The 15,334-nt window shown below is 54.9% G+C and overlaps 1 protein-coding gene across 2 annotated transcripts; it reads left to right on the top strand.

Annotated features, from left to right (window-relative positions):
- The first annotated feature begins 9,320 nt into the window (after nucleotides 1-9,320).
- On the top strand, nucleotides 9,321-14,644 carry CDC42EP2 (CDC42 effector protein 2). 2 transcript variants are annotated; one of them, XM_090267450.1, is made up of 3 exons: nucleotides 9,321-9,413; nucleotides 11,583-11,700; nucleotides 13,124-14,644. In XM_090267450.1, exon 3 carries the CDS (start codon nucleotides 13,474-13,476, stop codon nucleotides 14,119-14,121), a length of 648 nt encoding a protein of 215 aa, XP_090123576.1. In that variant the 5' UTR covers nucleotides 9,321-9,413; nucleotides 11,583-11,700; nucleotides 13,124-13,473; the 3' UTR covers nucleotides 14,122-14,644. The 2 variants fall into 2 exon arrangements, with proteins under 2 accessions (XP_090123576.1, XP_090123575.1); XM_090267449.1 differs by lacking the exon at nucleotides 11,583-11,700.
- Nucleotides 14,645-15,334: the final 690 nt, after the last annotated feature.

Below are 15,334 nucleotides of genomic sequence, written 5' to 3'. Positions count from 1 at the left end.
GAGGGGCCCCGGGGTAAGGGCAGGGCCAGGGGCGGGGCCGATACTTGGTTCCTCAGGCCCTGGGTTCTCCGCCTTCCTCTTCGGGGCTCGGGGTTGCCTTTCCCTGACCTTGGGACACCCAGCCTGGCTCAGCCCCGCCCTGTCACTTCCGCTGGTGCTGGGAGTAGCTCTCTGGGCTGACTTCACTTCTCTGTTTGCTACACATTTCCTTTCTCCCCAACCCTGGGATCCTGGCTGAGCTACCTGAGAGCCAGGCCTGGGTGGACGCATGGGCCCCCCACCCCCAGACTGTGAGTCCTCTAACTGGACATGAAAGCCCGTGACTGACTGGGGTAGTCAGATTTTTTTTTATCCTTACGTGAGGACACGCTTACTGATTTGAGAGAGGGGAAGGGAGGGAGAGAGAGGGAGAGAAGCATCAATGTGAGAGAGAGACATCTGCCCGGGAACCCAACCTGAGACCTTCCAGTTCACGGGGCAACGCTCCTACCGACTGAGCCCCCGCGCCCGAGCCTGAGCCAGGGCTGGTTTGCTGTTGTTTTATTTTTAACATTTAAAAAATTGCTATTCAGACATAATATAAAAAGAATATAGACTTCACCATTCTAACGTTTACAGTTCAGAGGTTTTGTGCAAACACTGCCACTAATTCCAGATTCTAATCCCTCCTTGCCCCCCCCAAAAAAGACCTTGTACCCATTAGGCATCACTCGCCACTTCCTTCACACTTCCAGCCCCTGGAAACCACAAGTCCACTTTCTGTCTCTAAGGATCCGCCCGTGCTGGGTGTGGCATCATACAATACCCGGTCTTCTGTGTCTGGCTGCTTTCCCTTAGCATCATGTTGTCAAGTTTCATCCCGTCGACGCGTGTGTCGGTGCGCTGTGCCTTCATATGGCTGAGTAACAGCCCATTGTACAGATCCCCCCCCATTTTGTTCATCCGTCATCAGTGGATGGGCACGGGCTGTTCCCACTTTTTGACTATTGTCAGTAATGCTGCTGTGAACGCTGGGCTAAAGTTTTTGTGTGGGCGTGTTTTTACTTCTTGGGTATAGGAGTGGTGAGGGGACGGGCTTTAGGTTTATGAAGGAAGGAAAGGGAAGGGACAGAGATGGGAGGGAGGAGGGGAAGGCAGAATGGGAAGGAGGGAAGGAAAGAGGCAGGGAAGACCAGAGGGAAGCTGACACTTCTGGCCTCACAGTCCAGTGGTCACCAAGGTGGAACTCGGCTGCATTCAGGCATTTGGGCCCCTCTGTCCCCTGGCCTCTGTCATTTGGGTTTTCTAGGCCTGAGTGGCCAGGCCTAGCTCTGCTCCCTCTGGGACTGTCCTGGAAATGCCAGGACCCAGAGGTCTAGGGGCGGGCCTGTACTTGGACCCATCTGGGCCCACGGCCAGCTCCCGATTTGCTCACTGAGACCACGCTCGTCCTCAGGCTCCAGGCTCCTGCCCACCCAGAGCCTGCCTGACAGCTGAGCACTCCGCAGCTGCCCCGGCCCAGGGGCCTCTCAGAGGTCTCAGGGACAGCTGCTGCCCCATGACCCTGCTGACCTCTGATCCCTGCACACTGCTCCCTGAGGGCCCAGGCGTCTGCCCACTGGCCTGCGGGGCCCAGCCAAGTCTGTCTCCTCTGCCTGCTCCCATTGCTACCCCACCCCAGAGCAGTGGGAAAGAGGAGAAGCAGGGTGGCCAAGGTGGGCTCCGGGCCCCGCAGCCACGCAGAGGCAGTGGCAGTTCCACGACAAAGCAGGCCACAGCGGGAGCAGCACTGGGCTGGGGACTAACAGGCAGGACCACGCCTGATCCTCCCGAGGCCCTCTTTCTCTGGAGGGCTCAAGTGCCCTTCAAATGTTCTGTCCTGAGAATATTCGTGGTGACGGTGGTTATCTCTGGGGATGGGTGTCAAAGGGCTAGGGGTCAGGAGCTTGGAGATTCCTTGTCGTGTCCACTCTCATATCCTGTTTGAAGTTTTTTGCAGTTTTTTGCCATGAGCACGGATGACTTTAAAAGAAAGAGAAAGTACATGTGCGCATGAACACTGTCCCCACCCTCCATGCCTCAGCTCCTCCATCAGGTCACGTCTGCAATGCCCTCCCTGGGAGGCCATCTCACAAGAGCTGCTGTTCGTGCCTCACAGTGAGGTAGCCGACTCCAGGCTCTTCTCCTCCTGACCTCTTGTCTCCCTCATCCCCCTTCTTGCTACCCCCAGCATCCTGCCATTCACTCACTCATTCATTCATTCATTCATTCATTCATTTATTGGGTACCTGCTATATGGCAGGCACTCTGGGGAAACGATGGTGGTTATGCTCCAGTGGGGGAGGTGGCCATGTATCAAGTGATGATGGCACAGAGAGGACAGTGGTCCAGAGTGTCTGCAAGGGTGTGACAAGGGGACTGACATTTACTGGGGGTCTGGAAGGCTTCCTCGGGACAGCACCGCTGAGAAGTGCAGGAGGTGCAGGAGGTGGCCAGGTGAGGTGCAGGGAAAAGCATGCACCAGGCGCCTACCCTGGGGGCTGAGCGGGGCTGATGGGCTGGGAGGCCACTGTCTGCAACAGAGGGAGTGGAGAGGCGGCCTGAGGCCGGAGGAGAAGCCAGCAGGGGTCCTGCCCAGGATCTGTGGCACCGAAGCACATACCCAGGGGCACATGGCTACCAGTAGGTCTTCCGCATCAATCACGATGGGGCACATCTTCACCCCCAGAATCCTCCATCTGCCCTTCTCCCCCTGCCCACCCTCACCACCCCAGTCAGCACCCTGGACTGGACCTGACCTCCCTTCTTCTCCCTCCATGGCCCTTGCCTGTCACCAAATTCCAACCTTTCGAACTCATCATTTCCAACTCTGGCTTTTACACCCCAAAGCGTCGCCTCCCTCCCTCCAGGTGGCTGTCTCTGAAGCGACCTTCCTAAGTGCAATTCTGCAGCCAACTCATGGAAAGGAAATTCACATGGCCCTGACGGCCAGACTCACTTAGTGTGAGGGAAGCTAAAACTTCGCTGAGGCCCCTTCGGCTTTGTTTAGTGTTCGCCTTTCAGTCTGACAAAGACCCAGAAGTCTGAGAGCCGGGGGCCATGGTGCTGAGGAGAAATGAGCCCCGTGGTCTAGGCAGAGGGCCTGTTACTTGGCACACCTACTGAGAAGGAGGAGCAGACAGAGCTGACCAAGTGACGATCCCTGTGCCCTTTGACCCCCAAGCCCCTAGAGACGTATTTCGCAGCTGTCTCACACACCTGTGAAACAACGTTTGTACAGGATGACTCACTCTGGTACTTCTTGCCATAGGAAGAGGCTGGGAACAACCTAAGCATCCATCAGCTAAGAACTACTTATGTAAATTAGGGTGTACTGGAATACTATTCAGCCGTCAAAAAGGGAAATGCGGGACACATTCTGCACTCATAGGCAATGGTTATAAATATAATATTAACTGAAAAAAGCAAGGCGCAGAACAAGGTGCATAGCAGAGGCTCAATAAAATGTGGTTTTCGCAGCCCTCAGAGTCACCCCCACTGTCCCCAACAATGGCGCCTGCTCTCCCTCCATCCCTACCAGGGCCTGCAATACTTTGGGGCTCTGATTGTTTAAACATTTCCATTTGTGTAAAATAGCTGGGAGGGGCTTTCCTTGCACAGACAAAGACCATCTCTAGGAGTGTTTATAAGAAACTGATAACACTGGTCGTCAGTGGGAAAGAGAACTGGTGCCTGGGGACAGAGGTAAGCGAAGGACTTTTTGCCTTTTGTGACTTCTGTATCTTCAACCACATGAAAGCATTAGCCTGTCAAACAAGTAACTTAAGTGGAAAAAATGCAATCTTACCATATTGCACCCGTACACAGATCCTTAAATCCCTTCCCATGGCATTCAGCAGCTGTCGTGAGCTATTGCGTGCCTTTAATTATTCTTTAAGGGGCAAGGTTCTCAGTGGCAAGTGACAGAAACCCAATTCCAACTGGATTAGACAAAAACTATAATTTGTTGGTCCATATAATGAATTGTGCTTCAGGCATGGCTGGATCCAGGAGCACAAGTAATGTTACTGCGATTCGTTCTCTTGGCCCTGCTTTTCCCTGTGCAGGCTTCATTCTCAGACATCATCTTTCCTCACAGTGGCAGAGCAGGTCACCAGCAGCCCTGGGTTCGCGTCTTGACATTTGTAACCCTAAGAGTCCCAGTAAGTCCTGAAGCTGAAACTCATAGGTGTCATATGCCCATCCCTGAACCATCCCTATGACTTAGACTGGCCTAGGCCTGAGTCTCAGGACCACTTTTAGAGCTTGAGGGTGGGCTCAGTCACATTGGGGACTCTGAAAAATGGAGGGGCGGTCATCACAATAGAGGGACAGGTGCTGGGCGAGGGAAACAGCACTCACTCACTACCCTCCTGGACGTTCCCCCTCTTCTATGCCATGGTCTGCTGGATATCTCTGGTTTCCTGATGACATCACGCATCTACTTGTACTCCTCTTGACTTTTCTCTCTGCCTCTGCCTGCTCCCCCTGGAATATACTTCATTTTATCTGCCTGGAAATTCCTACTCATCCATTAATACCCAACTCAAACATTACCTCCTCCTTGAAGGCTTCCTAACTCTCCCATCTGCTCTTCACCTCTAGCAGAACAAAGCCTTCTCCCTGCTGTCTTTTTTGGTTTTCATTCACTCTGCAGACACTGACGGAGCCTCATCCATGTTGGCCTGGGGTAGACAGAGGTGAATCAGAGCTGGCCTCTGCCCTCAAGGAACTCTGTTATTGTACAGAATATGCTATTTTAGAACTGGCTATTTTTTCCACTCAGTTGTTCCCTGAGAGCGGGGGCCCAGCCTTGGTCATCTGTGTCTTCTGTAGTCCAGCACAGCCCTAAGCACAAGGTAGATGCAAATACAAGTTTTCAAAATGAATGATGACAATGTGCCTTGAAGGAGCAGGAAGTGCTGACTCTGCTCCCCAGGCCAAGGGACAGCAATGAAGTTTGGGTGCTCCCAAGGGCCTCTGGAAGGAAGTGCCTGGGCCAGTCACTGCTAGAATAGGGCTGTCACCACTCTGGAAACCCCCATGGCCCTGGGCCTGGGGCCAAAACCCAGACACAAAGGAAAGTCCCCCAGCAAGGCCACCCAACTCCCATGGCAGGGTCCAAGGAAGAGGCAAAGGTAGTCCCAAGGGGACAGTCATCTCAAATCCCAGCCTCTGATGCATCAGAGTTCTCTGAAGGGGGGTGAAGAGCAAGGAGAGCAGGGCTGAAGTTGGCAGGAGCCCAGGGAGGAAGGAAACAAGAAACAATCAAGGAAAAATCTAACCCAGGCCTGGGGTTGGTTCAGGTCACAGAGCCTTGCCGGCTGAGATCCAGGCTGGGATGGAGCAGGCTTCCTGGGATTGGGGGGTGGGGGGTGGGGGAGGGTGGAGGCTGAGACCCCTCTAGGGACCTCATCCCTTCTCACTGCCCTCCTAGATGCCCCTAAGACCCTTCCCTTGTGACCCTCTGCTCCCAGACCTGTCCCCAGACTCCTGGTGCCAGTCCTCCCACCTGCCTCCCAGGGCCCTAGGTTCCCAGGTAGGCAGGGCCATAGGGAGCTGGCTCCAGCCTGGGGGTCCTTCCCTGACAGTCCCTTCATCATCCCTAGCCAACCTTGGAGGAGGGGCTTTCAACTCTTTTCCCCTGGGCCCAGGGGGCCTGGGCCTGCTGACAGTTGATGATTTCCAGGAAGAAGATGCTGGGAAGGGAAGGAAGGTCTGAGTCAGTCTCTGGGTGGTGATTACAGGGCCCTGTGTGGGGGGAGCAGCCGTGGGGTTGGGGGGGAAATGGGCTGGGCCCATGTCAGGGCTGGGGAGAGGCTCTGGGCTGAGGAAAAGGAAGTTGAATACCCGATTCAGGGTGACTCTCCACTGCAGTCTTCCCTGCCTGTAACCCCGCCCACAAGTCCTGCTGGGTCCTGCCCTCTCAGCCACCAGGGTGATCAGAACCCTTTCAGCAAGAACAGTCCAGGCCTTGGGTGAGACATCAGACCCCAGGCCTGGGGTGCAGGCTGGGGAGTGGGAGCCACTGGGTGGGGCAATTGGCCCGAGCGTCTTTTGGGCCAGAAAAGCAGGACACAGCAGCCTTCCCCAGGCTCAGGGTCCCAGCCTCCCCTGCCCACACACAGCCTGAGAGGTGATGTCAAAAACCCAATTTTAGTAAATGAAATTCTGGTTTATAAATGCTCCTTAATTGCAGGGCTCCCACGGCGGCTGGGTGTGTACACAAAAGTCCCGTCCATTCAGCAGATCTGGGAGGAGCTGGCTGCAGGCTCCCTGGGCTTCCTCAGGCCCCAGCCAAGTGATATAACTTCATCTGTGAACGGGACAGTGAACACCTGCCTGAGCACTTGCAAAGCACAGAACTCACTGCCACGCACACATCACGCCTTGGACGTGGGCTTTGTGGAGGCCCCTTGCTCTGGCTTGATGGCGGTATTGTACCAAGCAACAAGGGGACCCAGCAGTGAATGGAACTTTGCCACATCCAGGTGGGCTTCAAACAGTCCCGGAGAGCAGAGAGCAGTTCCTCTGGCTTTGGGCTCCAGCTGGGAGCCCTAGTCTGGCAGCGAGGGGACAGATCACTGGTCCCTGAGGGAGGGGAGCAGAGGCTTGGGCCAGGCTGGCAGAGCCAAATAGGCTGCCCTCTACCCATCCCTCACTGCTTCCCAATCACTCGCTCCCCAGTACTCCCCAATCCCACCCCCAGAACCTCTCCAAAGAGCTCTGGAGTTAGTTTCGGCTTTCTGTGTTCTTGGGTGAGGGTCTTTGCTGCTCCCAGCTTCCATCCCTGCGACTTTCTGTTTTGTCATCAGCTCTGAATGGAGCTTCTGACCCTTCCTGACCCTCTTTCCCCACTGGAGGAGTCTCAGCAGATGGGCAGGGGGGTTGGGAGCTACACCTCAGCCACATTCCTACAGGTTCAGGGGGCTTCATCATTAGATTCATTCCAAGTCAGGTGGCAAGGCCAGGCCAGCGTCCCCCAAAGTTCCTGTTTCATTGTGTCCATGAAACTGTCCCCTTTCACGGCTATGTGTTCCCATCAACAAACACATGCAAGTCCCTTATCTTGTCTGGGGCCCACTTAACTCCCATTTTACAGGCAAGGTTCAGAAAGGGACTGTATTTTATCTGTGGCCACAGAACAAGTCAGCAGCAGAGCCAGTTCAGAACCTGGGCCCATGGCTCGGCTGCAGTGCTCAGGGCTTGGTAGAGCTGCACCCCCCCACCCAAGGGCTGTTTTGTGGGAGGGAGGGGCAGGCAGGGGTGACAATGGCTAGGTGAGCATTCTGAGTGGGGAGGCGGGCCCGGAGCCTATATGTATTAACATTTTCAGGCTGAGCAAATTATTGTCAGTGCTCCAAGCTTTGGTTTCCATCTCTGTAAAGGGGAATAGTGATGGTGGCTCTGCCCACCCGGCTGGGCTTTCAGGCACAGGAAGCACTTAGTAAGGGGCACAGGCAGGCAGAGCCCGAATAGCAGTAGGGGAATGAAGTATAACTCTTATGCAACCACAGGACAATTTGGCCCGGGACCACTGCGTCCCTTCCCTAGACTGAGCAGGCCAGTTTTTGTCTGAATCACCAGGCCAATCCTGGCAGCACCTACCTAATTAATGCTTCCTGGGAAGTTGAGGGAGGGCTGGGAAGGCTCAAGGTTAAAACCCCAAACTTCCCTGTATTAGTTTTCTATTGCTGCTGTAATGCGTTACCACAAACTTGGAGGCTTCAAATAACACTGATTTGTTAAGGTGCAGTTCCGTGGGTTAGAAGTTCAACATGGATCCCACTGGGCTAAGATCAGCAGGGTTATGTTCCTCTGGAAGCCCCAGAAGAGAATTTTTCCTTGTTTTTTTTCTATTTTCTAGAGGCTGCCAACATTTCTTTGTTTGCAGCCCCTTCCTTCATCTTCAAAGACAGCAACATAGCATTTCTCTGGCCTATCTTCCATCATCACAGCTCTTTCTTGGACACTCCTTTTCTGTCTCTCTCTTCCCTTTTAAGGACCCTCGACATTACACAGCCCACCTAGATAATTCGGAATAATCTGCCTACTTTAGTCAGTTGGTTAGCAACTGTAATTTCATCAGCAAAGAATAATTATTCTTTGCCATGTAACAGAACATACTCACAGATCTCAGAGACTAGGACATGGACGTCTTTGGGGGGGCGTTATTCTGCCTACCACTTCTCCCCATCCTTTCCTCCCTCCTGACTTGCTGACCCCATCCCCCCCTCCAGCATCCTTCTCTACTTCAGGACTTTTTGTTTTTCTGATTCTGCCTCCCTAAGAGTCTTTCCCACACTTACAATATGGAAGTTTTTACCATCCTGGTCACACCGTATTGTCACCACCGTCACCCTCCAGAAAGCAAGGCCCTCTCACCTCATTATTATCCACTCTTCCTTTGCCCCACTCTTCTTAGCACTTGCCCACCAGGAAGAGTATCACGGTGTACTTGGGGACTTGGATATCCTCCATCTCCCTTCATTAGGCAGGAGGTCCCCATCCAGAGGGGGTTGAATCCCAGCGACAGGAACAGTACACGGCTCCCAGTAGAAGCTCAACAGGTATTTGTTGAATAGCTAAATGGAGCAAAGGCACAATTTCTTTCAATCTATTTCTAGCACCCTTTGTAGGGTCTGTCCTTCAATAAACGTTTCTAGTATTGTATCAATGAATGAATGAGTGGTGAATGAATTAATGAACCAACCATTTGAATGATTCTAAGTATGGGTCCCACCCAGTCCTACCCTCCACCTTGGCCCCACTTCCTAGAAGCCACCTAGCCTGACAGCAAGGCAAAGATGTACCCAGGCCACTGTACCTGCACACCCTCAATGCCCTTTTTTCTACTGGGTGGTAAACTGAAAGCTCTCAGAAATCTGCAATATTTTAACGTAGGCGCCTTCAAGACCTCATTCATTCACTTAGTAGTCACTGAATATACTTGTGCAGGAGCCTCCCGACCCAGCCCTCCAGGGAGGGAACGGGTCCAAGGACGCTCTGTGAATTCTCAGCCCTTCTAGAAACGAGAATTTGGGCTCAGACGGGCACAGCTAGAGTCCGCGGAGTGCGACCCGGGCACTCAATACCTCCTGGCTCGCAGCCACTGGAGACTGGACAGGATCCCCGCGGCCTTAGGTCTTCTGGCCCGCGGTGCAGAGCTACCAAAGTGGGAGCCCAGGCAGGGCCCGGAGTGGGGCGGGGAATGTAAGCGGGGATGTGGGCGTGGTCTCTCTCGGACGCCCCGGTCATTGGCTCTGCGGGACAGGGGCGTGGTTTCGGGGGCCAAGGTCGGCCCAGTAAGTTCACAGCTGGGATCCACTCGGTTCGCTGCGGTGTCCCGCTCCGGAGCTTTAGCCACCCGTGGGTCCGCTGCCTGAGCACTAAAGGTGAGTTCACGCTGGGACTCTGCAACCTGTCAGCGGTTCCGAGGGGTCCCCTGAGAGGCCCATCCCTTTGGCGCCCCTTCACAGCTCGCACCCCGGCACTCATCTCACCTTCGCGCAGGTTCTTTCCCTGGAGCCTTGGGCTCCACGGTGTTTCCCGCCCCCGCCTCGGTCCTGGCGGCCACACCCGCGCCCTCTCCGGCTGCGGGGCGCCGTGCATCCCGAATCGAGCGCCTGATCCCGTCCTCCACCCTGCGCCTGAGCCCCACCCCAACCCCGGGATCCGGGAGCGCCTTCCTGCCGCCCTGCGTCCCCGCCTGGGCTGGGGGTCGTATTTTTAGCGGATGGTGAGGTGTCCTCCTATCTTTAGCTACGGCCGTGAGCGTCCTGAAACGGATCAGGGGCTGGGCTGGGCTGGGCTGCGCTCGGGCAGAGGGCGGAGAGGGGTCGCTGCTGGAACCCGAGCTGGGGCTGAGAAACGGGACCCGCGGGAGGCAGGGGCGGGGGCTCGCCCCCCGGAGCCCTGGCCCTGGGCCGAACGGACACTCCGACCTCGTCCAGGCCAGAAAGCACGGTGGAGGCTCCTACCAGAACCTGGAGACCCTGGTAGGGTCCCCGAGCGCCCCTTTTTCCCGCGATTGTCTGGTTGTGTGATAGAATTCCCCAAGAGAAGAAGACCCCGCAGACAATCTGCATCTGGTTCGCGAACGTGCGGCTCCTTGGGGAGCGCCTGCCTAGAGCCAGAGGCGCCCTGGAGACCCCGGTGCGCGCCCGGATTCCTCCGGGACTCTGGGCAATAGAGATAGCGAGCGCGCCATCTAGCGGTCTCGGGTTCGAGCGCCGCTCTGCCCCGGGACTCCGGGAGACCCCCGAGGCCGGCGAGGGGAATTCTGCGCAGGCTATGCGGGACTGGCGGGCGGGAGGAGGTGGACGCCCGGGGCCAGAGGCTGTTGGGTTTTGGTCTTGCTGGGAACACTGTCCCGGACCACCACAGTGCTTGAGGAAGGCCCTATAGCTATTTACTGAATAAAAGGCTGGGTTGACAGTGACATTGGTGCTCTCAATTGCAGTACAGAGGTGGGGTCTCCAGTAGCCCTCTGGTGATGGCTTTATTGCCAGACCATTTTACGGATGGGGAAGGTGAGGCACAGTGCCTTTTCCAAGATCCAAGTGAGCCCCAGGTGGGGATGGATTCAAGGTCGGTCTCCTGATTTTAAGGTCAGACTGCTTTTAGAACACCCCCGGTTGGGAGTGGCCTAGTATTCCCTGTGAAGGGAGGGGCTCAGCCTCCTGAAAGTCATTTTCTCTGAAGGAGGCCAGAGTGGCTGAGTACCAGTGCACACCCCTTCTCAACTAGCTGGGTGACCTCAGCAAACTTACTTCGTGTCTCTGAGGTTCATCTTTGCCTCTGTGAAAGGCAGTAATGACACCCACCGTTCTGCGTCTGGGAGCATTAAAATGAGATCTGTGCAAGGGCAGCTGGAGCCTGGAGTCTTGTAGTTGCCAAATTTGAATTCTTGGGCCTTGATGATTGCAATTCCGAGTTCTCCCCTGGGTGGTTGATGCTGGCCCAACCCTTCCTCGATAGCCTCCGCTCTCCCCACATCTGGAATTGGGCGGGATATCTGGCTCTGAGTGAGACAGCCGTCGGGGACGCCCATTTTGTTGTGGAAACACTCGGGCTGCCTTGGCACCCCTGTGTGATGGAAGGGGGGGACCAGGCTCTGAGCAACCCCATCAGTCAGCCCCACTCTCTGAGTGAAAAGGAAGGAAAAACCATCCCAGGACTTCTCGCCTGCCCAGAGGACAGATAGGATGTGTGTCAACATGCACCCCCTCCCCCAGCCCTGGCATGTTAGATGAATGAGTGAGGGGACTCCAAGACCTAGAGGCACCCCCTGACTCCCCCGCCCTGCCCCCAGCTCCTTCCAAGCTTAGCTGGAATTCCGCCACTGGAGAGTCGTTCCTTTGTTTCCTGTTAAGCTGCAGGTGCTCTGGGAGGGGCAAGATGTCCGGTCTCTGTGGCTCCGCGTGATTGACCCCGGGTGTCCGGTGCTGGGGTGGGGTTTCCTGAGTGAGAGCCTGGGCTGAGGAGGTGAAGAGAGTTGGGATTCTGCCTTCCTCCTTCCTGCCCCCTCGTGCCAGCTCCTCTTCCTCCTCTCACCGGCCCAGGATGAAGAGTGGGGCAGAGAAGCTGTGGCAGGGGCTGCTCTGCAGCTCATCATCTCCTCCCCGGCTGGTTTCCTGCCTGCTCAGCCCCTGCCCGGCTGGGACGGAGCAGTGAGAGAAGGTGGGCCCTTCTGGGTATCCACTGGGTGATCTTGGACGCGTTCCTTTCTTTGCTTTTGTGCTCTGATTCTACATCTGTACCCACGTGTCAGGGGCAGTCCCCCACCATGGGAACTAGAGGCAGCGTTCACAAGGCTTCCTTTTTCTGTTTAAACCAGTGTGACACCCCTTCAGAGCGTGTTTATTTTTTCCACATTAAAAATAGCTTTCTTTTTTTCTGATTTCATAAATAACATGTGCACATAAATAATACGTGCATATTTTTAAAATTAGCTTATAAAAAGTATGAACAAGAAAAGCAGAGTCACCAGAAATTCTACCACGCTGAGAGAACCACTGTCAACATTTTGGTGACCATCCCTTGATATTTACATATTTTATTTTATAGTAACAGTACCAAATATTAGATACCTTTTATTGAGGACACTTTTCCTCCCACATCACTGACCCCACACCCCATCCCTGTCCCCGACTCCAGACTAAGTAGCCCATATGACAACCTAGTGCTGGCCTTCCATATTCTTCTCTGTTTTTATGTCACATATAACCCTATGCAGACCTGTAAACGTAGGTGCATATACATGCGTATGCCGGGAAGGGGAGAGGACCTGGTCAAGGCTTCTCATAAGTGGAATCTTCACCACATTTTTGTATTTTGCTTCTCTCCCTCTACAATGCCTTGTGGGAATTCCTCCAATGTCTTATACGTAGTCCCAGTTTTTAAATGGGGATGATAGGAGTGTGGTTGAGATAATGAAATGAGATGAATTTGCAAAAAACTTAGCAAAATGCCACACACAGAAGGCCCCCCAGAAAATATTTGTACTTCTCAGTCCATATTTCCCTTAGGTGCTAGGGCAGAGTGGGGGACAGAAGCTATATTAGACCCAGTCCCTGCTCACAAGGAACTGCTAAGAAGGCGGGAAACTCCAAGACGACCTCACTTGCAGGTGGGATGTGGTTGGGCCAAATTGGGTGTGTGTGTGTGCTCCAGGCCTGGGTGCATGAGATAGAGGCTACAAGACCTCTGTCCTCTGTCAAGTAGGGACCTGGGCCCAACTTGTGAGACTCGTCAATTCTTGGGCCACCACTGATGTGCATTAGGGGGTGGGTACACAGGCAAAGGTAATGAGCAGAGCCAGGGACCAGGACAGGAGACCAGAGCAGGATCTTCATATGGGACTTCAGGCCTGTCAGGTTCCTGGGCCTCAGTTTCCCCTCTTGTAAGAGAGGGACCTGGTGCTGGTGATCCAGGCCCTAAGGTGCAGTGAGTCTATGACTGAGGTAGCACATGCTTCTTCCAGCAGGGCCCCTGCAGCAGGTGGCCCCACTGTGGCTCCCAGGGCTGGCCCAGGAGGCCCAGAAGTGAAGCGGGTGCCTCAGACTTGTCCTTCTGTCCCTGACTTGTACCCTTGGTATTTCAGCTCCTCAGCTCCGGACCAGAGAGAGACTCACAAGGACAAGACCAGGGAGCGCCGCTGCCTGCAAGATCTCCACCTTTCGGTGGCCAATTTTCAGAAGTTTTGTGGGAGAAAGTGGTTTTGTTAACTCAACCCTCTGACATCATCAGTCGTTAATCTTTCTTTTTCTCATTCCTTGGGCCAATTTTGGTCACACTGCATACCCTACTCATAGCCTTTGGACAAGGTTTTGGTGTCTGAAAACCACCCTCTGGTATTTCTGGTTGAGTGGTAAGCGGAGGCAGCAGGGGGCTGTGGGCTCGGCAAGGGGACTGTTCCCGCATTGGCGGCAAGGCCCGGGCAGTGAGGTCACTATGTCCACCAAGGCGCCCATCTACCTGAAGCGCGGGAGCCGCAAGGGCAAGAAGGAGAAGCTTCGGGACCTGCTGTCCTCAGACATGATCAGCCCACCGCTGGGGGACTTCCGCCACACCATTCATATTGGCAGTGGTGGTGGCAGTGACATGTTTGGTGACATCTCCTTTCTGCAGGGCAAGTTCCACCTCCTTCCAGGGACGGCAGTCGAGGGACCTGAGGAGGAGGACGGCACCTTTAACCTCCCCTTCCAGTTCACCCGCACCACCACGCTGTGTGGGCGGGAGCTCCCGGAAGGGCCGTCCCCTCTGCTTAAGAATGCCATCTCCCTTCCAGTCATCGGAGGGCCCCAGGCCCTCACCCTGCCCACAACCCAGGCCCCACCCAAGCCCCCTCGGCTGCACCTAGAGACCCCTCAGCCCTCCCCACAGCCTTCCCCACCGGAGGCAGGGAGTGTGGACATCTGGAGAATTCCAGAGGCTGGCTCAGCCCAAAATGGGCTGACGCCTGAGTCGGGGACTGAGGAGCCCTTCCTGTCCCATGCCAGCTCCCTGCTGTCCCTGCACGTGGACCTGGGGCCTTCCATCCTGGACGACGTCCTCCAGATCATGGACCAGGACCTGGGCCGCGTGCAGATCCCCACATAGGCCCCGAGGCAGGCCAGGCTGGAAGCCCAGGCTGGGGTAACTGCTGGGAAGCAGAGGGTGGACGTGGCCTGGCCTTGAAGTCGGGATCCCAATTCCTGCCTGTGTGGTCACTGGCCAGCGATTTCTGACTCTGAGCCTTTGTTTTCCTCCCTCCCACCACCTCCCATGGGCAGAATGCACCTCATTGCTCTCCCTTAAAACCCACGGAAACATGTGCAGAACTCAGTCCAAAGCGCCCTGGGCACGTTGGGCCACCTGGGCCCCCACCGCCAACGCTCCTCCTCCCCGCGGACCCCATGGAGGAAGGCTCTGCTGAAATGGACTTCCCTTTCGCCTCTCTTCTGCCTCAGCAGCCTCGGGGGCCCGGACTCAGGGCTGGGGAAGAGGCAGGGCACAGCCAGCCAGGCCTTGGGTGTCATGTCCTGTACTGGAAGTATGGCATCGATGACCGAATGTCCCTCCACCCTGTCCTCTCCCACATGACCAGGAGTTCTGGTCGCAATAAAACTTGCTGCTGCTCGTAGTTGTGCTCCCCATGCCCTTGTCCCTGAAGACAGGCCAGTCTCTGCAACCTGGGCTGACCCTGAGGGAGCCCCCAGTTCCTGGCTTTGGCCTGGGGCTGGGAGGGGGCTGGCAGTGCTGAGGGTAGAATCATCTCAGTGCTTACTGAGCATCTCTGGTGCCCTTGGCGTGCTCCCGGTGCGGGGGGTATAAGACAGACATGACCCCTGCTCTCCTGAAGCTCATGTTCTAGGAGAGGCATGATATGAAATTGGTGAGCAAGTAAGAAGATTCCCAATCGTGTGGAACACTATTAAAAAAACCACGTGCCCTGGCCGTGTGGTTCAGTTGATGGAAGCAGCATCCTATATATGCACCAAAAAGGCTGTGGATTCAATCCCCGGTCAACCTAGGTCGTGGGCCCAATTTTCGGTTGGCATGTGTGCAGGAGGCAACTGATCAATGTTTCTCTTTCACATTGATGTTTCCCTCTCTCACCCTTCCTCTCTCTCTAAAATCAATGAATATGTTCTCAGTGAGAATTCAAAAAAATAAAAATAAAAAACAGCATGATCAGGAATGCCTTGGGCAAGGGTACAGGTAGTGTCAGGGTACATTAGGGTGATCACGTGATTTTGAACCAAACCTAAGGCACTTATTCCCTGTAGATATTTCTATGCTTCTCTTTGCCTTAAAAAAAAAAACAAAAAAC

The sequence above is a fragment of the Furipterus horrens genome, unplaced genomic scaffold (genome assembly GCF_987537825.1).
Source record: "Furipterus horrens unplaced genomic scaffold, mFurHor1.1.pri manual_scaffold_2, whole genome shotgun sequence".
Taxonomy (NCBI): Eukaryota; Metazoa; Chordata; class Mammalia; order Chiroptera; family Furipteridae; genus Furipterus; species Furipterus horrens.
This window is presented reverse-complemented; position numbering and strand designations above follow the sequence as displayed.

Bases quoted from the DNA above. Each gene is read 5' to 3' on its own strand.
- CDC42EP2 (XM_090267449.1), top strand. From the start codon at position 13,474: ATGTCCACCAAGGCGCCCATCTACCTGAAGCGCGGGAGCCGCAAGGGC.